This window comes from Zootoca vivipara, chromosome 15 (assembly GCF_965207765.1).
Source record: "Zootoca vivipara chromosome 15, rZooViv2.hap1.1, whole genome shotgun sequence".
NCBI classification, from domain to species: domain Eukaryota; kingdom Metazoa; phylum Chordata; class Lepidosauria; order Squamata; family Lacertidae; genus Zootoca; species Zootoca vivipara.
In genome coordinates this window covers 23,919,969-23,946,849 of record NC_142598.1, presented here as the reverse complement: position 1 = coordinate 23,946,849, position 26,881 = coordinate 23,919,969, and the positions used below count along the sequence as shown (strand labels likewise).

At 41.1% G+C, this 26,881-nt stretch overlaps 1 protein-coding gene across 11 annotated transcripts in view; it reads left to right on the top strand.

Moving 5' to 3' along the window:
• Nucleotides 1-26,881, top strand: part of NRG1 (neuregulin 1) — a 183,759-nt gene that overhangs the window by 142,813 nt on the left and 14,065 nt on the right. For 3 of the 11 annotated variants that reach the window (XM_088658485.1, XM_088658482.1, XM_088658479.1), the window contains 3 exons: nt 12,980-13,106; nt 19,126-19,184; nt 25,936-25,959. In XM_088658485.1, coding sequence (XP_088514611.1) covers nt 12,980-13,106; nt 19,126-19,184; nt 25,936-25,959 — 210 coding nt within the window. Of the gene's footprint in view, nt 1-12,979; nt 13,107-18,564; nt 18,633-19,125; nt 19,185-25,935; nt 25,960-26,881 lie in introns of those variants that run through there. The other 8 variants (XM_088658487.1, XM_088658484.1, XM_088658481.1 and 5 more) reach the window with 4 other exon arrangements.

Here is a 26,881-nt window from a genome sequence, read left to right as displayed (position 1 = left end):
TCTAGCTTTCTCCATAATCCAGCGCATGTTTGCTATTTGGTCTCTGGTTCCTCTGCCCTTTCGAAATCCAGCTTGCACTTCTGGGAGTTCTCGGTCCACATACTGCCTAAGCCTGCCTTGTAGAATTTTAAGCATAACCTTGCTAGCGTGTGAAATGAGCGCAATTGTGCGGTAGTTGGAGCATTCTTTGGCACTGCCCTTCTTTGGAATTGGGATGTAGACTGATCTTCTCCAATCCTCTGGCCATTGCTGAGTTTTCCAAACTTGCTGGCATATTGGGTGTAGCACCTTAACAGCATCATCTTTTAAAATTTTAAATAGTTCAGCTGGAATATCATCACTTCCACTGGCTTTGTTATTAGCAGTGCTTTCTAAGGCCCATTTGACTTCACTCTCCAAGATGTCTGGCTCAAGGTCAGCAACCACACTACCTGGGGTGTACGAGATCTCCATATCTTTCTGGTATAATTCCTCTGTGTATTCTTGCCACCTCTTCTTGATGTCTTCTGCTTCTGTTAGGTCCTTACCACTTTTGTCCTTGATTATGGTAATCTTTGTACGAAATGTTCCTTTCATATCTCCAATTTTCTTGAACAGATCTCTGGTTTTCCCCATTCTATTGTTTTCCTCTATTTCTTTGCATTGCTCATTTAAGAAGACCCTCTTATCTCTCCTTGCTGTTTTTTGGAAATCTGCATTCAGTTTCCTGTATCTTTCCCTATCTCCCTTGCATTTTGCTTGCCTCCTCTCCTCCGCTATTCGTAAGGCCTCGTTGGACAGCCATTTTGCCTTCTTGCATTTCCTTTTCCTTGGGATGGTTTTCGTTGCTGCCTCCTGTATAATGTTACGAGCCTCCATCCATAGTTCTTCAGGCACTCTGTCCACCAAATCTAAATCCTTAAACCTGTTCCTCACTTCCACTGTGTATTCATAAGGGATTTGATTCAGATTGTATCTTACTGGCCCAGTGGTTTTTCCTACTTTCTTCAGTTTAAGCTGGAATTTTGCTATAAGAAGCTGATGATCTGAGTTACAGTCAGCTCCAGGTCTTGTTTTTGCTGACTGTATAGAGCTTCTCCATCTTTGGCTGCAGAGAATATAATCAATCTGATTTCGATGCTGCCCATTTGGTGATATCCATGTGTAGAGTCGTCTCTTGTGTTGTTGGAAGAGAGTGTTTGTGATGACCAGCTTGTTCTCTTGACAGAACTCTATTAGCCTTTGCCCTGCTTCATTTTGAACTCCAAGGCCAAACTTGCCAGTTGTTCCTTTTATCTCTTGATTCCCTACTTTAGCATTCCAATCCCCTGTAATGAGAAGAACATCCTTCTTTGGTGTCATTTCTAGAAGGTGTTGTAGGTCTTCATAGAATTGGTCAATTTCACTTTCTTCAGCACCAGTAGTTGGTGCATAAACTTGGATTACTGTGATGTTAAAAGGTCTGCCTTGGATTCGTATCGAGATCATTCTGTCATTTTTGAGATTGCATCCTATTACAGCTTTTGCCACTCTTTTGTTGACTATGAGGGCCACTCCATTTCTTCTACAGGATTCTTGCCCACAGTAGTAGATATGATAGTCACCCGAACTGAATTCACCCATTCCCTTCCATTTTAGTTCACTGATGCCCAGGATGTCGATATTTATTCTTGTCATCTCATTTTTGACCACATCCAGCTTACCTCTATTCATGGTTCTTACATTCCAGGTTCCTATGCAATATTTTTCTTTACAGCATCGGACTTTCCTTTCGCTTCCAGGCATATCCGCAACTGAGCGTCCTTTCGGCTTTGGCCCAGCCGCTTCATCAGCTCTGAATCTATTTGTACTTGTCCTCCGCTCTTCCTCAGTAGCATGTTGGACGCCTTCCGACCTGAGGGGCTCATCTTCCAGCGTCATAACTTTTATATGCCTGTTGTCTTTGTCCATGGAGTTTTCTTGGCAGGGATACTGGAGTGGCTTGCCAGTTCCTTCTCCAGGTGGATCACGTTTAGTCAAAACTCTCCACTATGACCTGTCCATCTTGGGTGGCCCTGCATGGCCTAGCTCATAGCTTCTCTGAGTTATTCAAGCCCCTTCGCCACGACAAGGCATTGATCCATGAAGGGGCAAAAGCTCCTTCTTACGGAGAGATATTATCTTCTTACGGAGAGATAAATGTATGCTTATCATCCTTCCAATTTTCTTTTCCCCTCTTATGTTGCTGCCACCCATCACATACAGCATATAAAGAATTATTATATCACACTGTTGTTCTCTCTGAAGATGTAAATTGTTATTTTAGGTAGAGCTGACCATCAAATAATTTTAGTAATAGAATGATTTCTATATTTATTTCTTAGAACATGATACAAAATCTGCAGATGATTGTTTTTGTTTTTTAACCCAAGTGAAATGATTCATGTCCAGCTTTAGGAGAGAAAAATGTTTCTCTTTTCTGCTGTGTTTGACCTTGTTAGAATTAGGGGCTTTTTAAGACTCAAGAGATAAGATTTGATTCCGTTCAGAATCAGTAAAGGATGTCTTGTCTGATGATGATGATGATGATGTAGTAGTAGTAGTAGTGTGTGTGTGTGTGTGTGTGTGTGTGTGTGTGTGTGTGTGTGTGTGTGTGGTTTAAATAAATAAAAGATCATGGTCTTTTCTGAACAATCATTTTATAAATGTACACTTGCTTCTCATTTGTTATACTGTATTGGCCCAAATATAAGCCACACTCAAATATAAGCTGCACCTTTAAACCTGGAGGGGGGGGGAAAGAGAAAAATTCTCAAATATAAGCCACTCCATTCCTCGCTCTCTCCCTTTCTGGCCTTGGGGGAGAGGACGGTGGACTATGCGTGGGGCAGGCGCTACTTTGCCATGCTCCTGGTGCTGTTTAACCCACGCTCCTGGCTGCAACCTGTAAAGGTCGCGAATATAAGCTGCACTTTAACTTTTCACAGTCAGAATTTGGGGGGAAGTGAGGCTTATATTCAGGCCAATATGGTATGTACCGTACAGTAATACCTCGGGTTACGAACGCGATCCGTTCCGGAACGCAGTTCGTAACCCGAATAGTTCGTAAACCGAACGCAATGGGCGCCGCCATTTTGCACATGCGCAAAGCGTGATTTTCGCGCTTTGCGCATGCGCAGATCGCGCGATCGCGCGCGCGACGCTTCTGCGCACGCGCGTGCGGCGAAAACACTTCCGGGTTTGCGCAGTTCGTAACCCGAACTGCTCGCAAACCGAGGTGGTCGTAACCCAAGGTACGACTGTAGTACTAAGAGTCTTCTTTCAGTATTGCAGTTCTGTTGAAATGGAAGTATGAAAATCTTTCTAGACCCCATTGTCATGGTCAGACCATTTCCTGGTGAGACTTAGGCTTGCAGCTACTTCCGCTCTTCCCGGGTAGTTAAAATGCTTTGTCCCTGAAGGTTGATGGAATCTGATAGATTCTTTGGGGTCTTGTTTCCACCTAGCATGGCTGTCACTCTCTCAAAGCCCAAGTTACTCTGCAGAATACAGAAATGATTCCAGTTGTTTCACAATTACTTGCAAGTGCCGCCCCCCCCACACACACAGTGCACAGAGTCTTGCTCCTAATTTGCTAGAGAGCTGGGGGCATTGAAGCAGATAAGGGAAATGGCTTGAATCCAAGTGGCAGAAAATATCATGCTGGCAGAAACACAAGTAAGAGCAAATTGCAATCACACCTACTTTGTGCCACTGATGGCAGAAAAATCAATATTTGGCCTCGCCATGGCACCTTCAGGAGATTGTCAGGTGGGTCTTTTCTCAGTGATTCGGGACCTGCTTGGTCTTGTTTTGGTCTGTTTTTATACTTATTTTTTTATTGTTGATTCTGTCTTCTTGTAAACTGACTGGGGAACCATCTGGTTGAAGCTTGGTATGTACATCCATAGGATAGATAAGACTGCCTTGCGGTGCCAGCTCACGGATGCTTAAAAATGGAACAGAAGCAGCATTTCAGCGGCAATGCAGTATCACAAATCAGGGCCTTAAACTGGCATGACAATGACGTAACCATGCTATTACAGGAACATAAGCCGGCAAAAATTATAAAGATCAGGATGTTAGTGTAAGTGAGAGTGAGAAGCATTAATTTCATTGTTGTTTAGGGTTTTTTAAAAAATCTTTATTGTCTTAGCATATGCAATTGCCACCATATCTTGCATTCCTTTTTTTCCACAGAGCTTACTTATTTATGCTGTGCAGAAGGGTAGTCTGGTTTTCCTTATATTGGGATATATTAAAAACCTTTCTGCTTATAGGCTCTTAAAACGTTTTAACCACATAGATGTGGCAGTTGTAATAGTCTACCAAGCATGTTGGATTGCGTTCAGTGGGGCTCGCTGCCCCCCAAAGACCCTGATTATACTCTTATTGAAGCTAGTGAATGCCATTTATTTTAGCGAACATAAAAACAAAATCCAGACATTAGTGTGTTAGAGGAAAGCTTTACGATTGCCTTTTTTATCATGACGATGGTATTTCTGTTTTCATATGTAAAATATTTACTGATAAAATTGTATGTTTTATTTATTTCGTGTGTTCAGCTGCCCTTAGGAGTATTTAAGTTATGAGGACATACATTTCTTAGAATAATAATATTAATAATAAATTGCATTATTTTAGTCTTTGGCTCCAGTGCCCCACTGAGTTCAGTGAGAGGTCACCATGCATCAAGATCAGGGGCAAACTAGGTTTAAAATATAAGCCTAGAAATAACTAAAATTTCTTGAATGGTTCTATGCCTCAGATTACATTTGAGATTTCAGAATTGCTTCTTCCACACTAACTTCAGAGCAACATTAAGAATGAAGGCCTGAATCTGCTTCCCTCTTCCCTTTTTCTTTTTATACCATATCAAACAGATTGTAAGCTTGCTGGAAGGAATAGTAGTAGCATAATAGTGATACAGATGTGGGTGCTATCCAGTAAAGTGAAGCACCACTTTTTCCATTTTGCTTGCTGTTCACATTTGGTGGAGGTGAATGAATTCCCAAATAAACTGTGTCTTTGGTACATAATAATAATAATAATAATAATAATAATAATAATAATAATAATATTTTATTTATACCCTGGCCATCTGGCGGGGTTTCCCCAGCCACTCTGGGCGGCTTCCAACAAAAGATTAAAAATACATTAAAACACCAGTCATTAAAAACTCCCTTAAACAGGGCTGTCTTCAGATGTCTTCTAAACATCAGATTGTTGTTTATTTCTTTGACATCTGATGGGAGGGCATTCCACAGGGTGGGTGCCACTACCAAGAAGGCCCTCTGCCTGATTCCCTGTAACTTCACTTCTCACATTGAGGGAACCACCAGTAGGCCTTCAGAGCTTGACCTCAGTGTCCAGGCAGAATGATGGGGGTGGAGATGCTCCTTCAGGTATACTGGACCAAGGCCATTTAGGGCTTTAAAGGTCAGCACCAACACTTTGAATTGTGCTTGGAAACGTACTGGAAGCCAATGCAGATCTTTCAAGACCGGTGTTATGTGGTCTTGGCGGCCGCTCCCAGTCACCAGTCTAGCTGCCACATTCTGGATTAGTTGTAGTTTCCGGGTCACCTTCAAAGGTAGCACCACGTAGAGTGCATTGCAGTAGTCCAAGCGAGAGATAACTAGAGCATGCACCACTCTGGCGAGACAGTCCGCGGGCAGGTAGGGACTCAGCCTGCATAGCAGATGGAGCTGATAGACAGCTGCCCTGGACACAGAATTAACCTGCGCCTCCATGGGCAGCTGTGAGTCCAAAATGACTCCCAGGCTGGGCACCTGGTACTTCAGGGGCACAGTTGCCCCATTCCGGACCAGGGAGTCACCCACACCCACCCGCCCTCTGTCTCCCAAAAACAGTACTTCTGTCTTGTCAGGATTCAACCTTAAACATTGCTCAACTTCCTTTCAAAACAGCCTCTGCTCCATTATCTGCCCCCTCTCATCTCAAAAGCCAACACAACCCAAATGTTTCTGGTCGTGCTGCCTACACCATAAATTAACCTAGCCGGCCTCTTCTGCAGGTTTAGATGCTTTGCAGAGCCAGCACTGCTGCCAAATGGGTCAGTCTCAAGTCTATCAGTGAGAAGGCAATCTGGCACACTAAAACAAAGTGTTTGTCTTTTGTATTTCCTTTCCTTTTTCCAGATTGAACTTTGAAAGGAAATCAGTCCTGACTTTGAGTCATGTTCTGCAATAAGACACATGAAGTTGTTTCAACAAGTTTACATACCCTTGCTTTTTCCTGAGGTGTCTATCTTCCAGCCCCAGTGATTTCCTGTTTTCCTTAGGAGTTGAATGGAATCTTTAAAAAGAGACGTCTAATGTTCATATGCTAAAACTGTATTGTAAACCTGTATTGAAAGGTAAAGGGGCCCCTGACCATTAGGTCTAGTAGTGACCGACTCTGGGGTTGCGGCGCTCATCTTGCTCTATTGGCCAAGGGAGCCGGCGTACAGCTTCGAGGTCATGTGGCCAGCATGACAAAGCCGCTTCTGGCGAACCAGAGCAGCACACGGAATCGCCGTAGCGGTACCTATTTATCTACTTGCACTTTGACATGCTTTTGAACTGCTAGGTTGGCAGGAGCTGGGACCGAGCAATGGGAGCTCATCCCATCGCAGGGATTCGAACCGCTGACCACCCGATCAGCAAGCACTAGGCTCTGTGGTTTAACCCACAGTGCCACCTGTATTATCCCAGTTCAACAATCAGTTTCTTTCGGAATAAGAAATAGGGGTTGATCTTTTTTCCAGAGGTAAACATGGCAGAACAGCAGGTGTGAATTTTACTTTTGTAGACTACCACAGTTTCTACATTCACACCTCTCCCATCTAGGCATCCAAGCAGCATGATCACAGAAAGCACACATTACACCCTTGCAAAAATACTCAAGAAGGATATGAAGTAGGGGTGTGTGGTCTAGGGAGAATCTCAAGGTACAGTTAGAAGGAAGTGGAGGGCTGCAGTTGGCCATTGGCTCTGAGGTTCTCCACACCTGTCCTAGATAACCAACAGGCATAAGCTGTACTTCGTACCCACGCAAAGCTCCTTAACGAAGCTAGAATAATGTGCCATTATCTCTGTGCTGGAAACATCTATGGTGGATGAGGAACCCTTTGCAGTGGGGTTATTGTTTTCATGCTAAGGAATTAACAGGTGGACTCCCACCCATCTAAGTTGTTACCTGATTCAAAGTTGTTTCTTGGTGTTTTTTTCCATTTTCTAGAAAATTGGCAGTTCTCAAGGTTCTAAATACCGCTTCTTGAAAGAATCAAAGTAGTGAAGCCCAATCCATTGCATGTTGGTTTCTCCAGAAAGCCCATTGTGTGGCGAAACCCCGACCTTCCCCGAATGAATAAAAACGCAGGACACAATGATATAAGGTTAATGGGCATAAAAAGGCCACAACTTTATTGATTACAGATTGTAGAGAGGTATTGGCATTAGGCATTGGATCTAACTGACTATACCTGACTCCAGCCCGTTGTGCTGGCAGTCTGAGAAGGGTTAACCACCGTTGGGTGAGACCTGCAATGCGGATCCACTAGGAACTCACCCTGGGGTCACCGGTAGAGGGCGTGCCTTTGGCCCTCACCTTCCAAGCAGAAGGCAAGGAGGCGAGCGAAGGAGGCAGCTGCTAAACAGAAGATCTGAAGCGGCTGGGGGCAGGAACCAAAGAGACCAGGCCCCGGCCGCGCGCTTGCATTTAAGGACGCAAGCCACGCCCCTGAAGCGTCCGGATTGGACGCGCCGGGGGTGACGCGTCCGGGACCCGCCCTATAGCCGGAGGGATGGCAGCCATCCCCCCGGCACATGAAAGGGCCGTGACTGCCTGCAACCTCCCTCTCCGGTGATGCCGGAAGGGCTTTTATATATGGATTCTGTCGCACAATGGTTTATTCTGTGATTTAGGAAGCTGATAAATGGGAGATGTTGTGGAGAAAGTAAGCATATGGAAATAAGGTGTCGTGATTTCTCATTATGTTATTCTCCTCCTCTTACTGCTTCCTTGCATCTCTGCCTGCACCTCTTGAAGTGGAGTGAGTTACAGCGAGGCGTTTGCTGACAGCAGTGACAGCAGTACTTATTCACTGAAACATGTGATAGAGTGAGCTCTTTCTTCTTTCAGTCATCTCTTTTTTTGCCAAAGGAGACACCCTTGTCTACTTACAATTCAGCAAAGGAGTCTTGTTCATGACCCATAAGTTCTGAGACTTGCACATTTTCTTTTCACTGAGCAATGACATCGTACCTTATGGGTCTGATCGTGTATCCACTTGAAATTACACCTGATATCGGCAGAAATCCTACTAAAATACGTACAAGTAGATCTTGTACTTGAGTTCACACAAGTAGCCTAGGGAACATGGGACTTTTCAAAGACGATTAAGGCAGTATAAAAGATACTCAAAAGGGACTTGCGGTGCAGTGCGGTTTTTTTTTTGTTTTTTTTTAAGAGAAATAATTGAATATAGAATGTATTTCCCTAAGTTAAGGCACAAAAAGGTCGACAATGCTTCAGGTAAGCAAAAATTCACCTTTTTTTGCAGAGAATGTATTATGATGAATTATTAAATTGGTTTTATTCGGAGAATTGTTAGGTGCTCTGTTAAACGCAGAGGTAAAGAAATATTTAGAAGAATAGATGAATATTCTCAGAGATGAGAGCTCTTTTTATTTCCTTTTGGTAAAGTACAAATCCTTCTGGGATTTTCTGGCTGCCTTAAAATATTATACTTTGAAAATCTAAAGAGACAGAGAAAGAACTGAGTAAAAGTAAAATTGTTGCTTGTGACATTTCATCCTGTGACACTTAAGACAACTAGTTAGTAATTCTGTATTTCTAAATATTTAGAACTTAAGTTTTCTTCTTTTGGAGTGAATATGACTGCTTTGCATAGATTCATGGAATATAATAGCCAAGACTATCGAACTGAAGTCAAGATCAGTGCTATTTACTCAATTCCTGTTTGGAATGAAATTATTCGTTCTAATTTAGAAGGATGTGTTTTTATCACTCAGTATTGTTTTATGGATACTGTTTTGGGGGTGTTAGCAGTTGAAGTCAGACTAATGAGGTTAAAAGAATCAGCATTAAGGGGGCATTAGTAAAAATAAAATAAAAAAGAATTGCATAGAGGTGATGCATTGATGTTACATAGAAGGATTTCTGCTTTATTAGCCATGTTAGGAAGTATTGAACTTGGTAATGTATCAGAGTTGGTGCAGATTAATTTAGGTGTATGTCTGTGGAGGATTTAAGTCTGAAGACAACAAGGCAACCACTTAGCACAGGTTTACACTATAAACTTGCATAGATTTTGTACCACTTTAACAAACATGGCTTCTCCCATATATCGTGGGAATTGTACTTTGGTGGGGATGCTGAAAATTCTCTGATGGAGGCCCTTGGCTTGCACCACAGTTCCCAGGATTCCCTAAAGAGAGGAAATGGCTGTTAAACCAGTTTCGTCTGCAGCCTAGATTTGTCCACAAGTTTGTATCAGCTAAGAGCTAATTGTTACTCTGAAACTCCCAGGGTGATCAGTTCTGATCTCACAGCTGCTGGGAGAAAAAGTGCAAAGCAAGAAGGCCGCAGCAATTATAGATAGCTTTAGGCTTGACTCCTCTACAACCATCCTTGTAATTCAATTTAAAGCATTCCATTAGCCTTTGTGGCAGTAATAAGCTTTGTCTGCAGGAGCTCAAGCAGACAATATTGCTTTTCTTTTTCAAATTAATGCATTCACTTTCTGAACTGCAGGGCGTCTCCAGAGTAATACCTGTAGTCTGCTTTCGGGAGGAAACATTTTAGAGGGTTAAAGTGGGAGGAGTGGGAAATGGAATTCACATGTGATTCTAGGTAGGCATATGCAATAAATATTTTGACATGCTCAGACTTCTTAACACAGCCTGTGGATTATTAAACCGATGTCTAAGTAAAAGGAGAAAGAAGATTATATTAGGAGAAATTGCTTTCCAACCTGGAGTTACTTAACAACATCTCTTCCACATATTGAAGATAAGATGTGGAGTTCCTTAGAGGACTTTGAGTCAGGGAAGACCTCCTGGAGCCTCTCCCTCCTAAAGGCTTAACCATATGCTTGCTGAGCGATTCTGCAGAACTACGCAGAAACCATGCCAGCCCCCAGATTGCTAAACCTTGGAAATCAGTAGTCCAGCGATCTGGAGAATTGGCAGACGCCTTGGAATTGGGAGTAGAGCAACTAGCAGTTCACATATGAGAGAGAGACAGAGAGCTGAGATGGTGAATAATGGCTCTCCTACTACCTGTTATTTCTCATGTGGTGGGTGCCATCTAGACATTATCCTAGCCATGTGGGGGCCACCTATCTATGAACAATTCCTGCTGCTTTCCTGGGAAGACATTTCAGTGTCCCAGCTGCATGGAACGAGTCAGGTCACCCAAGTCTTTTGTATGGGATTGGCACGTAAGCTTACATTCTCCAAGCTACATGGAATTTCCTCATTATGAAGCAGCTCCCACCTAGCTAAGAGAACACTGAACAAGTACCAGTGTTAAGATCATACATGTGTGAGCACTTTGAAGGTCAGTTATAAAATTAATGGTTATAGCATTGGTGGTATGGTATTATTAGCTTCCTTCCCAGGTGATCCTCTTACAGCATTATAAATAAAAAATTATTAGAGGCCTCAAGCAAAATATTCAGCCATTTCAAAATAATACAACCATCTTCACTTCTGTTCCTTCCTTTTCCTTCACCAGCCTTCTCTGCCTGCTTTGCCCCTCTATAAAATTGTCTCATACAATGGCAGCAAAGCTATTCCTATTTACTCAGAAGTGCACATGTTCAGTGGAGCAAACTTCCAGGGCAGTGTGCATAGGATTGCAGACTCAACTAAATTCTTCATTGGAGTGTTGGCGATGTATTTTTCACACTGTAGTGTCTGACAATAGCAAAATAATTGCAATGAGCCTATTTGCAGGATCACCAACATAATTCTGTATTTGATTGTTTTCCTTTACAACCGGTGAAATGTATGTGAGGCCAAGAGGTTGCCAGGCTATTAATATCTTGTTCTGCTTATGCATGAGAACCAATGGAGCAAGGCAGCACCAAGGAGAGCTCCTAGTGAACACTTTGCTCCCATGAACTGAGGCCTGTTTCAAAACTAGGATATCTTGAAGGGCCAACCTGTCAGCCTGAAAATGGACAATTCTCCTATATTCAGGGCCTTTTGGCCTGCAGGGCTGAACTGGTGAGGTGGTGAGGCACTTGAACCAAGGGGAAGAGGACTGTGAGCCTCCTCATTCTGGTTCTGTGTGCCAGGGGGTTGTGACATCAGATTCAGTTGGTTCCTACTTGGCAGTCTATAGTTCAGTGGATCACCAGCAAGTTCTCAGGCTGGTTCCTTAGCCAGTGCATAGTCTCCAATTTAATGCCCTGGTCACTGCTAGATCCAGGATCAGGATAGTTGGGTGTTTTGTTGTTGTTGTTGTTTTGCAAAGAAAGGAGACATGCAAGATACCATGGGCTCATCCACACCCGTTTATATTATTTAAAATGTGTTATTAAAATGTGACACCAGAGGGCGCTGTAGAGCAGTGAGCCTTCAGCAGTGAAAATGCATTGAGCGTTTTATAACATTGTTTTTAATGATGTTTTACAGATCATTGTAGACCCAGCTCATGTGTAATAGAACTCTGTTTTTTGGCTTTACATTGTACAGTATATACATTTGCAAATTTGTACAGTGACTTTGTTACATGCAAAGCATAAGTTTACCAATTGCTTTAATTTCACTGTTATTTGTTTTTTTTTAAAATAAATCAATCCATTTTATTGCTGTGTATATATTATAGCTGAACTATAGTACGATATAGTTCGTCTTTTCTTTAAACATTCCCAGCTGGAGTGCTTTCCTTTGGGGCTTTTAAAACTAATGCAATGTGCCACTGGGTGTGTTTTTGTGCCTGAGCTGCCCCACTCTCCTCAAGAGAGTGAGGTGGGGATTCATTTAAACACACAGGTGATCATTTTCGCCTTCTGCAGAACTCATGGAGGTGAACTTAGTTGGGAGAAAAATCTGATCACACCACTTCCTCTTTCTTTGTGACTGGTTCAGTTCTATATTTAAACCCAGGCTAGGTGACATGATTGCAACGTGTACAGCGGGTGTAAGTGAGGATGTAGAGATCATAGGAGTATCCAAAAATATTCTGGACAGGGTCATAGTTGTTTTTCTTTGTAATCAAGAAGCTGAATGTTTATTGCAGTAATATTTCAAACACTAAAATGCAAGTGCTGTCATTCTAGTTTGACGCTGTTCTATAAAAAAACTTTTTAAAAAATTGTCCAGTAGCACCTTAGAGACCAACTAAGTTTGTTCTTGGTAGAAGCTTTCGTGTGCATGCACACTTCTTCAGATATACTGAAACAGAAGTCACCAGACCCTATAGTGGGAGGGTGGGGTGGGGTTTTTCTCAGGAAGGTAGTAGGAGATAGGTGATTGACTCAATGGATATGGTAAACCTGTTGATGACTAGTTACAGGTAGGTAGCCATGTTGGTCTGCTGTAGTCGAAACGAAATAAAAAGATTCCTTCCATTAGCACCTTAGAGACCAACTAAGTTTGTCATTGGTATGAGCTTTCGTGTGCATGCACATGAAAGCTCATACCAATAACAAAATTAGTTGGTCTCTAAGGTGCTAATGGAAGGAATTCTGTTGATGACTGTTAACGACTGCAATTAGTCCTACAGGAGAAAGCAAGGGACAGTATGCAGATGATTAGCATATGTAATGAGACAGGAATCCAATATCTCTATTAAGACCAGGTGTCTCCATAGTTTTCAGTTTAGTGATAAGTTGTAATTCAGCAACTTCTCTTTCAAGTCTGCTTCTGAAATTCTTTTGTAATAAGACAGCTGCTGTTCTATAAAGTGTGCAACAGTATTAACATCCCCCCTGTGTTTATTCCAGCCACATCTACATCTACCACTGGGACAAGTCATCTCACAAAGTGTGGTGTGAATAAGAAAGACTTCTGTGTAAATGGAGGCGAGTGCTTCATGGTCACAGATCTCCCAAATCCACGATATTTGTGCAGGTAAAAAAACCAAAACTTTTCTTTAGTAGAGTTGCAGCATCTATTGACAAACATTTTTCTGTGTTACCTGGTAAATTGTTCAACATGGATAATTTACTTCGCAAATGAACAGCAGAGTCACTGCATTTATTTAACCTCCAAAACACATTATATTATGGTCTGGTTCCCAGAGTCATCTCAACAATTTACTAATATTAACCTTAGATCTATTGTTAGACCCAGGGTTGGTTTGGCAACAATCATGTGCATTATTGGGAATGATGTATCAGGAGTGACACTTACATAAAAGGTTTTGAATGCAATTGCTACTGAAATGATGCTTAATAAACCAGGAAGTGTAAAATACAAGATCTGTTTTGCTTCCATTTCAAACTGAACTATCCAGTAAACTTGTCAGCAGGAACACCTTGCAGTCTTTAAGAAATGCATCTTCTTTTTCGTTTTATGGCTATCCATATTAGCATTTAATAACAGAGCTGACCGAAAACAGTTTAACTGATAATGAATTCTTATCAGACATAGTATTCCTGTCCCTGTAATAAACACAATTAAAGTTCATCCCAAAACCAACATAAACAATACCTAGAAGAAAATTAAAATGTATCTAATCATGTTCCTTAAAAGATGACCTTTAGAAAATGGAAGTCTGCAAGCAAAGTATTATCTCATTAGCTGAAATCAATAGATGAAATTCACATCCGCTGTTCCTTCCTACCTCTTGGCCACACCGTCCCCTTAATGTTGCCAGGTCACAACGCTGCAGTGATATTGGCAGGTTTCCCAGTCAAATTATAGATTTCTCTTCAGAAAGGGGAGGATTTGGATTAGCATTATATGTAAAGATAGCTGTGAATCTGAGATTGAAAACCCTGCCAAATGCATCTGATTAAAGATATGAGGACTGAGGAACAAAACTGATATTGCTATGTCAGTGTATTATGTCCAGCCAACCAGAAGACATGGACGATGCTTTCCTAAAACAGGTTACAAAACTTTCACAGAGAAGAGTCATAGTAATACCGGGGTATTTCAACCATCCTGACATCTGATATCAGCCTAGTTCTGCTAAGAATGAACTATCCAATAGAGTCTTGCCATGCCTTGCTGACGACAACTTCATATTTCAGAAAGTGGAAAGAGTAACAAGGGTGTCTGCAATTCTGGATTTAATCCTGATGAACAGGGGAGAACTGGTTGATGAATTGAGAGCAGAGGAAACTCTGAGGGAAAGTGACCATGTCACCTTGGAATTCATAAGGGGAAGGGAGGTGAAAAATGAGCATAAGTGGACATCTGCCGTGGACTTTGGGAAAGCCAATATTCAAAAGGCTCAGAGAAAAGTTGGGCTAGAAATACTTGAATGAGGAAATAGTTCAAAGGGGATGAGAGATTCTGAAAAGTAAGTTGTGGACGGCACTATCACAAACTGTTCCATTGAGAAGGGAAAATGGAAGGCAGTTAAAGAAGCTTGTGATTCCTCACAAGGAGCTCTCCAACAAGAGACTTAAAGGAGGCATGTGTGGAAGAATAGCAAGAGGAACAGATCGCCAAATATGAGCTCAGTGGAGTAGGCTGAACGTCTAAATGCAGTGTCAGGAATAATTAGCTAAGGCTTACAGGGGATGGAAAACAACAACAACCAACTTGCTTATGTTTGGAGCAAGAAAAGGAGCATGGAAGGACTGCAACTTGAGGAAGATGGCAAAACTACTTGAATGTCTATTTTGTCTCAGTCATTTCCTGCAGTGGGAATTCTTCTACCTAGGAAAAGTAGAACAAATGATAAAAGGAGAAACTTGCAGCCTAGAATCGCGAAGGAGATGGTTAGAGAACAGCTAGACACTGGGAATTAGTTCAGGTCTCCAGGACAAGATGAATTATGTCCAGTGCTTTTTTTTAAAAAAAATGTTTAGGGGTACTCTCGTTTTGACTCTGGAAAATAACCATTTTATAGTTCAAATCGGGGAAAATAAATACAGAAAATGGACAAAAGTACAAAGAACATGCATTACCTCATATTACACAGCTGACAGGTTACAGTAACTTCCATATTTGCATGAGATTGTGGGCACTAACATCTTCCTACTCATATTGAAATACTGTCCCTCAACAAGGCAAAACTTTCATCAGTAAAACACCACACATCCACATTCCACACTCCTTCACACATTAAATGCTCACTTCCATCTGAGACTCAGGAAACACTGTGTGACAGGAAATGAGGCCGCCATCGGGGGTAGCAACAGAACTGACGATTCACCGAGCTAGAGAAGAAACTAAAAAAACTTTTAAAAAAATTAATAGTTTCCTCTCCCGTTAGATTCACAAAACGTTTAGAGGTATGCGTACCCCCAGGGGGGGGGGGACACTGATTATGCCTCAGGGTGCTGAAGACACTTGCAAGTGTTATTTCTGTAATGACTGAGGATAATGGGTGAACTGCTGGAAGACTGAAGGCAGGGTCAGCTTCTGCTTGTCTTCAAAAAGCGGGGGAAGGCAGATCAAACAAGCTGACACAAATATCAGGCAGAATTGTAGAAGCAGTTGGTTTGTGAGCATCTCCTCTAAACATGCATTGATTACTAGGAAAGAGACGAGTTTTTTGAGTAAGTAGGTGAGACCCTTCAATGACCAGGGCAGGGAATCCTCTAGAGCAGAGGTAGGGAACCTTAGTCTCTAGAGTACTCTATCAGGTCTTTAGAACCCATCTCCAGCCACACCCTTCACTGGGCCCTTTTCACGCCCTGAGTTTTCTTGCCTAGCTAGACTCTTCCCTAGCACTCTGATAATGCTTCATGGATGGATGGATTACAGTCAAGGTTGTGTGAATGCTTCAGAGTTGCAATTTGCATCCATTGCTTCATCCAATTTTGCCCCTGGCCCCCACTCACTCAATCTGAGAAGCAACCCTTCAGATATAAGCAAATTATTTAAAATTTCAATGAGTGTGTTAATTGATGGATTATTAAATACACATCTTTTATTTAATGGAAGCAATTATATCAATAGCACAATACGGTTTGGGTTTCCTATGTGATATCACAATTTCTATTGGGTCAGAGTGAAACAGATACGGATAAATTATTTTGGTTGCTGCAGAGACAGACCTATAGCGTACCATGGGAAGCAGCCGGGTCTTTTTGAGTAGTATGTGAGGTGGAAAAGTTAACCAAATGTTGCACAACCCCCTTGGAATGAACGGCAAACTGACATTTGATTTTAATTGCTTGCTATTTCTTCCTTTAAGTATTACTTCTGTGTTTGCTACATATATACTTGTGTCAATAAATTGGCAATAGTGCTAATAATAAAAGAACAACTGTATGCATTACAAAATATGGAGGCACATGGAAAAACCTCTGTGTTGTTGTTGAACTTGAACTTGTCTCCAAAGTTTCTATGGATGTATATTTTATATCTAAAACCATTTCTGTCCACTTTTTGCATCTGGTAAAGTAGTATTCATGTCACAATAAACATTATATTATAAAATTAGCCTGTTGCAGCAAAAATAACCAAGAGTCCAGTTATGCACCTTTACGATGTATCTGATGAACTGAATTCCAGCCAATGAACGCCTGCAACACTACAACTATGTTAGTGTTTGTTGCACCACTCAGGATTCTTTATGCGTTTCATGCTGCAAGTTGCTTCGTGCCCTTTGCAAAATATGACACGTGTTCTACCGTATAAACAAGAAGCCTACAAATCTGATGGTACCACATGAAATTTTGTCTGTTTGCTGCAACAGGTTAAGATAGCTTTTCTTTTTATCATTTATTTATACAATGTAATTGAATGGAAAGGTCACAATACGTACCTTATTTACATGTTGGAAACATGTTGGGAGTTAGTGGTTTTTCACTACCGTAATTGTGTGGGAAGCTTTCAATCTCATAGGAGAGTTTAATTAGCATCAGCATGACTATAGATAAGAGCAGTGCTTTTTTTCTTTAAAAAAAATGTTTAGGGGTACTCTCATTTTCCTACTCATATTGAAATACTGCCTCTCAATGAGACCAAACTTAGATTCACAAAATGTTTAGGGGTATGCGTACCCCCCAGTAAAAAAGCACCGGATAAGCACATAAGAAAAGCTTGCTGGATCAGGCCAATGGCCCACTGAGGCTGTCCAGAAGGGGGTTCTTTCATAGTTTGAATCAAGACATCCATTTGACTTTTTCTGTACTTCTTCCAAGACATTATTTCTGTCTTGGGTTCAACATAGTACTGAATGTAAATGATAAATCCAACCAAACACTGGCTAGTGCTTATCTTTGCGTCTACCCCATGGCAGTAATAGCAAAAGAAAAGAAAAAAAATAACACCATTGCATCTGATTTGGAAGTTTAAGGGTGACTTTGTGCTTAACACATGCCCATTCTGGTTACTTAAAGGTTCCAGAGGGAGTTTCTACATGAAACCACTGGGAGAGGTTATCTGTAGGTCTTGGGGTATGGTGCCATCAGTATGTAGATGACACTGCCTTCCTTTTCCATTAAGATTCTGAAGAGGCAGTGAAAACCCATAACCAGTGTCTGGAGGCTGTGATAGGCTAAATGTGAGCTAACAAACTGAGATTTAATCCAAACATGACAGAGGTGCTTCTAAGTATGTCCCCTGTTTAACGTGGCATTTAAATAAACCTCAACTTACTTTACTTTTTAAAAAAATGAACTCAAATGAATTGACAGAATTTTTTTGTCGTTGTTTATCATTTACATTGCAATGTCAAGATTATGAATTTGTTGTTGGAAACTAATGCAAAGAGGAAATGTGATCTAATAATAAATTAACTAATCAGCAAGTGATGAGATGGTCCATTCTGAATATATGGTGCTTTTTTTCATGATGTAGATTTTTTGTAATAAAATTGCAAATTAAATCTATGCAATCAGAGTATCTATAATAAATAAAAATAAATAAATAAATTGTCCAGTGGCACCTTAGAGACCAACTAAGTTTGTTCTGGGTATAAGCTTTCGTGTGCATGCAGACTTTTTCTTCTCCTTTCATGCATGCACACAAAAACTTATACCCAGAACAAACTTAGTTGGTCTATAAGGTGCTACTGGACAATTTCATTCATTCATTCATTTATTTAGACTGCGTCAGACCAAGATGGCTACCTACTTGAATATAGAGCAGGCATAGACAACCTTGGCTCTCCAGATGTTTTGGAACTACAACTCCCATGATCCCTAGCTAACAGGGCCAGTGGTCAGGGATCATGGGAGTTGTAGTTCCAAAACATCTGGAGAGCCAAGGTTTCCTATGCCTGATATAGAGTGTCTATAAAACAGACTTGGATATTTTGTCTTTTTCCATTATTGTTTTTTTCTCCCCCAGATGTCTTTGCGAGGAGTTTTTATGTTCCATAGGAAACAGAGCAGCATTCTCTCTGTTTTTTTCTGGGTTTTGCTGTTTTTCGATTGCTGACCCCGCTTTTGCCCTTTAGGTGCCTACATGGATACACTGGGAAAAGATGTACTGACGTTGTGCCCATGAGAAGCCAGAACCCAGAACGTATGTTGTAAAATAATATGGAATCTGCTTTCTCCTCCAACTGCAGCAGTCAAAATCAGTGTCACTTGGTGTTTTCATCCTTCAGTTTGAACTGGGTTCTTTTTCTTCTGCCTTGGGCTGTACATTGTCATATGTACATTATAAATCAGTGCAATATTTTTTCCCCTCTTCAATGCAATTTTTCCCCATTATTAAAACTGCAAGCTATCCTATATGTGTTCTGAAACTTTGACATAAAAAGAAAGCTTGCTGGTGTGGACTGATCTCATTTTTGCTGTAAGTGTATAACAAAAGTGATGTTTTCATTTGGAATGTTCACCTCAGTTCACTTCACTTTTGAGCTTTGATGGCAGCGATAAACAGAATCGGTTGCTGGAGATGAACACACCAAGTCCAGGCCGTGCACACTAAAGAAGCTTCTCTCTTAGCGTGTATTCACCTCTTCTCTTTTTCTCTGTTTTCTCTACCTTTTTGTTTTTGTTTTTACTCTCAGGTGCCCAAATGAATTTACTGGTGATCGCTGTCAAAACTACGTAATGGCAAGCTTCTACAGTACGTCCACTTCCTTTCTGTCTCTGCTTGAATAGGAGCATGCTCAGTCGGTGCTGCTTTTCTTATCGCTTCATCTTTCCTCAGATTTTTTTTTTTAATCTGTTAACCAAATGGATTACACAAACTCTGGTGTAGATTTGCCTCTGCCTTGTTTGCATGGAAAAGTGACGGCACAAGAAATTTCAAGAATTCAACTAGATTTGAGTTGGCAAGATTAGGCAAATTGTAATGGTACCTCAACAGTTGAACTCAGCTGCTGCAATATGAAATAAGCCTAAATAATAAATAAAATGTAGCACTGCGCTAATGGAGCCACACCCATATGCCAAATCCAACACAGAGCTAGGCAAACTTAAGCCCACTGAAACCAGTTAGCTTGAGCAAATTAGATTTCAACCATAGTAGTTATCCAAAAAAATAACCATGTAGCAAGCACGTTTTGAAAGGTGAATTTAGGTGGTCCGATTTTATCAGCCATGACCATGTGAAAAAGCATGTAAGCTGAGATACATAAAGATATTTTATATCACACTAGTCTTTTTTCTCAAAGGGTGTTTAGCTTCAAATAATGTATCAAAAAAGGTATGAAAATATCAAGAGCTCTGCAGTGTCCCTCAAAATCTCACTAAGCATTTAAAGTACCGCCTTAGATGCCAGACAATTTTTTATCCTAACAAGGATTAAAAAAAACACCCTCATATAAAGCTGAGACTGAGAAAACCCCTTGAATGTCAATAGAAATATAATTTTATATGTTCTTATAAAATACTGGATCCACTCATGGAGTGAGTGTCCTATGTTTGTGCTAAGTTGTACAGTTTTCCCCCCTAAAACTAACTAGAAAAGATGGAACCAACTAATATACTGTATGCTAGTTCAGTTTAATTTCCATTAGTGTACAGCGTGCACTAATACAGTGTGGACATACAGTTCCAACTTCCTCATCTATGAACAAAAATGTATATGAATAATCTACAGTAACCCTCCTAAGTATTGCCTCTCACGTATTTCAAGTTTTCTGTTGGGAATGGAGGTAGTTAGATTCCACATTGGCCAGATGTTTATCTTAAGTACTAAAAAGCTCATTTCTATAGACTCTATGTCATAGTGCTTTAAAAGTTTTCTTGACAATTGTATTCCCCAAATAATATGAAACTATTTTCTAATTTATTTTCTATTGCTTTTTTTTAAAAAAAGTATTTTGATGGTCAAGAGTATATGAAGACATAATATTAAAATAGAGTTGTTTGCCTAATTAGATTAAAAGATTGAATATTTTATTCATTTGCTGCATTTTATGTGTTAGCCATTAAAATAATTGATTTTGACTTGAGTGTTGCTCTCCTAAAATATAGACCTAAATAGTTCTACTTACGTAGACCATTACTTCTTTTGAATTCCAGATCACAGTTACTGTGGACAACAATGAACAATGTCCACTCACTTGCGCAACAGAAATCCTCTTGCCCAACAGAACCCCTGATTTGTCTTCTCTTTACTCTACTCCCGTCACCTGCATATCCCTCAAAATCTTCTCCAGAGCAATTTATCAATTTGTTAAATTGCTTTCCTGCCATTCATCTGAAGACCACAGGGGCGATTCAAAACATAAAAATACAAAATGAGAACACAAAATACATAATGATAAAACAAAAACAAACCAAATAATCCCTCTTCCACAAACACATTTTAAAAGGCTATCAAATGTTAATCCAGTGTTTCTCAACCAGTGTGCCTCCAGATGTTTTGGGACTACAGCTCCCATCATCCCTGGCTAGCAAGACCAGTGGTCAGGAATGATGGGAGTTGTAGTCCCAAAACATCTGGAGGCACACTGGTTGAGAAACACTGTGTTAATCAGCCAAAGGCCTGGTTACAGAGAAAAGTTTTTGCCTGGTGCCTAAAGATATGTAATGAAGGGTCCAGGTCAGCCTCTTTGGGGGAGGAGATGAAGGAGAACCCCTGTTGCATGAAGGGGTCACTTGCTCATGCTACATAGGATTCCACCCTTTATATTTACATAGAATGCATGCACCACACAACTTTATTGATAATGCTTTGTAATACAAACATATGGGACGCGGGTGGCGCTGTGGGTTAAACCCCAGAGCCTAGGGCTTGCTGATCAGAAGGTCGGCGGTTCGAATCCCCGTGACGGGGTGAGCTCCCATTGCTCGGTCCCAGCTCCTGCCCACCTAGCAGTTCGAAAGCACCTCAAAGTGCAAGTAGATAAATAGGTACCACTCCAGCAGGAAGGTAAACGGCGTTTCCGTGCGCTGCTCTGGTTCGCCAGAAGTGGCTTAGTCATGCTGGCCACATGACCCGGAAGCTGTACGCCGGCTCCCTCGGCCAGTAAAGCGAGATGAGTTCCGCAACCCCAGAGTCGTCCCGACTGGACCTAATGGTCAGGGGTCCCTTTACCTTTACCTTTTAATACAAACATACATTTCCTTTTTGTATGTTACAGTGAATCTCATAGTGAAATCCTCCCACTATAAAACACATGGTGGTCAACACTGACCCATTTTGACGGATATACAGTGCTACGTTTTGGGTTTTTGTTTCTAAGATGCTCTGCTATGAAATGTCTTAAGATATTTTCAAAGCCACACCTACTCCTACTTCTTAGCTCCCTCAAATTCTGAGAAGTTTGAACAATCGGAGAACCATAGAATATTAGAGCTGGAAGAGACCCCAACCCCCTGCAATGCAGAAATCTCAACTAAAGCATAATTTAGAAACAAATTTACAACAAGAACTAAAAAGTGCGCTATGTTACTATAAACTGCAAAGGGCAGAGCCCAGAAACAGTATTAACTGATGTGGCCAATCCATATTCTCTATATTTTTATTCAACCTAATGTAGTTCAAATATGGATATTAAATAGAGATGGATGCCATTCATGTGCTAGATGTTCTATCTTCAACTGGGTTGAAAATATATGAATAGCAATTTTTATTTTGTTGGCATAGAGAATTCCATCATCAGTGTTACCCTGTTTCTCATATTTTAAGGCATACCCATAAAATAAGCCATAGCAGGATTTTTAAGCATTCAAGGAATATAAGCCATACCCCGAAAATAAGACATAGTGATAAGCGCAGCAGCAATGCCGGCCACGGCAGGAGGAGGAGGAAAAAAATAAGACATCCCTTGAAAATAAGCCATAGTGTGTTTTTTTGAGGAAAAAATAAATATAAGACGTGTCTTATAATATGAGAAACACGGTAGCTAGCCATGAATCCTAAACCCATGGCCAGAGAGCCAGCAAAACTATGAACATGTTGATCATTATTTGGTTTAAATTTACATAATTTTGGTATATGAAATAGGGTGTTTCAAAAAGAGGCAGCACTTTGTTGCAAATGTCTTAAATATTGCATTTGACATTCAAAGTTAAGACTTTATTATGTTAAATATGAACGTACATAGATGGTATAATCCAGAATGCAGCAGCTAGACTGGTGATTGGGAGCAGCCGCCGAGACCACATAACACCGGTCTTGAAAGACCTGCATTGGCTCCCAGTACGTTTCCGAGCACAATTCAAAGTGTTGGTGCTGACCTTTAAAGCCCTAAACGGCCTCGGTCCAGTATACCTGAAGGAGCGTCTCCACCTCCATCGCTCTGCACGGACACTGAGGTCCAGGGCCGAGGGCCTTCTGGTGGTTCCCTCGCTGCAAGAAGCCAAGTTACAGGGAACCAGGCAGAGGGCCTTCTCAGCAGTGGCACCCGCCCTGTGGAACGCCCTCCTACCAGATGTCAAAAAGAAAAATAACTACCAGACTTTTAGAGGACATCTGAAGGCAGCCCTGTTTAGGGAAGCTTTTAATCTTTAAGAAATTAGTGTATTTTAATATTTCTGTTGGAAGCCGCCCAGAGTGGCTGGGGAAACCCAGCCAGATGGGTGGGGTATAAATTATTATTATTATTATACCAGTATTTCCTAGTTTTAATCATAGCTGGATTTTTATTATTATCATCATCATTTATTATAATTATCCTTATTATCACAGTCAACATGATTGAAAGCTGTTGGACAATGAGCCATCACCACATGGGCACAGCTGACTTCAGAAACTGATAGTTGTGTGTGTGCTGCCAGAAACGTGCAAAAAGTGCTCAGTTGAATCTACATTCAACCCTTGCATGCATTGGGTGCTGTACCCCTCGTGGTGATGGATTTTGTTCACTGTATTTAAAGTAATGTTTTGTTGCTAATGTATCACAAATGATGAAATATAAGAGAACAGGAGCAGAGTAAATTAGAATACATATATAACAAAGCATGGCTGTCTGGGTTCCTTTTCTAAAATCAGGGGAATGTTACCATGAATATAAAATATAAATTGGAATGCTACACATATTATTCTGGAGTCAGAATGAGCGGTGCATGTTTTGTTTGCATGCTTTTTGGCCATGGTTTACCTGCCAGAATATATTTTCTTTAAGTACCGATCTCCCATTGAATTATTTCAAATAGAAGCTGTCTGAAATGAGTTACTTTCACTGGAATTAATTTCCATTCAGCCTGCCCACCTTGCCTACAAACTAGTGTAAATGCAGTAATATATATGCATGAGCATGTCACTAATTCTATTGAAGACTCAACCAAGCTTTCTATGCAACTAATATATATTGTTAGTAGTGTTCATGTAGGCATGTAATACTGGCTCTGTAGGGGGAAATCTATGAATTCAGATTCGTTTAACCCTTAAAATGTTACTGATTGCTGGGAGGGCAAATGATCTCTGCCCCCCCCACTCCCTTACCATGTATAATTTTTTACCGTAGGTTTCTAAAACAGGGTAAATAAATGTTGGTCTTATTTAAACACAGAGGGACAGAATAGGTGGTTGTTTTTAAAGATGTATAGTGGGGATCCAGAGGTAAGCAGAGTAGTAAAATTTTGGTGCAGGAAATAAGGATTAAATGTAATGTGGGCAACCATATGTTTTATTAAAATATGCTCTTGTGCACGCTACACACACATGTAACTATTGTTAGCCTTCCAGACTGTATCAGCCTGTCGAAGTGCTTTTTTTCTTTTAAAAAATGTTTAGGGGTACTTTCCTTTTCCTACTCATATTGAAATACTGCCCCTCAGTGTGGTCAAACTTAGATTCACAAAATGTTTAGGGGTATGCGTACCCCTGCATACCCCCAGAAAAAAAGCACTGGTCAAAGACAATTTCAAAGGATCCATATAAACTAACACCATGGGTACTATTATTTAGGTGTTGCTTCATTGATTAGCCAGAGTACCAGTGTGATAGACCTAAGCACTCCAAAATTTGCTCTGTCTAATTCACTCCCACTCCAAAATTTGCTCTGCCTAATCTTGTCACAAACACCAGAACATTTCGACTGTGCTGAAAATTACTGGGGATACAACTCATTTTCCCGTGTTCTTTACATTTCCAGTTTATAATAAAATGTAAAGAACACGGGAAAATGAGTTGTATCGCCAGTAATTTTCAGCACAGTCGAAATGTTCTGGTGCCATAATGTTTTGCAATGAGGAATGCTGTTTTTAAAATGAGATCCTAGCAACTCTATTCCTATTCAGGCAGTTTCCTCTGTTCCTTATTCCTCTTCTGAGGCTTCCACCCCAGACGATAAGATAAAGTAGTGTTTTTCACATTTGTGCCTTTAAAATATAAATCTACCTAGTTGACCAGCATGTGAAACCAATTAGCTCCACAAGGCAATGGACAAGGAAGATGGCACTTTCCTTTCAGACGTACCCACTGTGAAAATGTAACTTGGTTCTATTTTAACTAGTAAACTCCCCGTGTTCAAATTATCACTCTGTGTAATAGACTGAAAGTCAATTTGATACAGCCCAGTGTAAGAAGGAAATATAGAAATATAAGCAGGAAGATGTTGCCCTGCTAGAGTCACTATTTTAAATGCCCACTATGAGTTACAGGCATACAGACTAACAGATTTCACATATACGGTAGATGTTTTTCATAGCTGCCAAGTATCCCGTATCCGCCGGGAAAACCCCTTTTTTCTTACCGTTTCCCGGCGGTCTCCCGTTTAGGTTAAAATCCCGGTATTGTCCCTTAAATCAGCTTCGGCCCGGCGGCCATTTTTCTGGTGCCGCTTTGCCCTTCTATGGGCACCAGAAAATGGCGGCGCCGGCGCCGGAAGTCGCTTCCGCGCATGACCGGAAGTTGCGTGACGCGACTTCCGGTTGCGGTTTGCCCTTCTATGGGCATCAGAAAATGGCGGCGGCGGCTCCGGAAGTCGCTTTTACGTGTTTCCGGTCATGCGCGGAAGCGACTTCCGGTGCTGCCGCCGCCATTTTCTGCGCGCACTGCCGATCCCGGATCTTTACGTCCGGAACTTGGCAGGTATGGTTTTTAGATCCACGTGATGGGCAGATGGTACAATAGCCAGGCGTTACAACAAACAGTTCAAATAGTCCATCACCATAATATATCAGAAATATATTTAAGGGTTCACATATACTGGTGTATTCACCAATGTTCTTCCAGATTATATACGGATGCCAGTGTGTATTTGCTGTAAACAATCATTTCACAAATGGACACAAGAGCCTGCCAAAGCTTACATGAACCTTGCCACACTAACCTCATGCCATTTGTCCTGTCTCCGTGTGCAAACACCAAATAGATATAATATCCATGTGTAACTTGTTTTTTTCAGCACAGTGAATTGCTCTTTTCTGAAACTCTTTTCCTTTTTCTTTCTTTTTATGTCAACTTTCTGCATTGGCAGAGCATCTTGGGATTGAATTTATGGGTATGGACCAATCATTCCTTTTAGCTTGCAGATTTTAGACCCTGAGAGATTGAAAACCTTTTTATTTCCCCCCCCCTTTCAATTCCTAACCAACTTCCTTATGCTTTAGAAGGGATCATACAGCTATAACAGTTTTTGCCAGCTCCCTATCTGCACTTAACATAAACACGTATAAACTGTGGGTTGTTCTTGAGGTCGCCATAAAAGACTGGAAATTTACTTTTCCTGTTCGAGTGCTTGGCTAACTTGCTTTTGCTACAATCTAGTATTGCTGCTGTGCCATTTCCATCTGTCACATTGGTTGATGGAAAACCTTTCGGAAAACGAGAAAGAATGGCCATTCTGTAGAATGGCAGGATTACTGTGCCCCTATTTAGGGCATAGGAAAGCTGTTTTGTTAGGAAAAACTTTGAAGCTTGCACCATTCTACCACCACAAATCCTGCTGAAGTGAACGCTTTACTAGAGGATTTGAGGATTGCAGATTGAAGCACTTGTGGACTTAACTTCTTCCATGTATTTGGCAGGCGTGGGCAATGCCTAGCATGTGAAGCAAAACCAGGTAAAACACAGGCAATGTGAGGCAAAGCACAGGGAAAGTGGAGCAGGCCTAAAGCAAGGAACATCTGCAGCAGTTTTAGTACAGACCAGAGACCTCAATTTGAAGCCTTTTCACGTGACTTGCTGTGGCCTATTGCTTTGCCAAAAGGCTTTTTGCAGGATACGTATGCTATCCTTGGGTCCCCTGTTTTTTCCAACAGCTTGGTGACTGTGCACAAACAGCCTACTTGACATTCTTCTTGCTCCACGTCGGGGCCCTCTGTGGGCTCAGATCCTGATGTCATTAAAACAAGATAATGTTCTCTGTGATAATGAATATACATGTTGTGTGTGCTGCACTGCTTGTGTTTCTGAGCACCAGC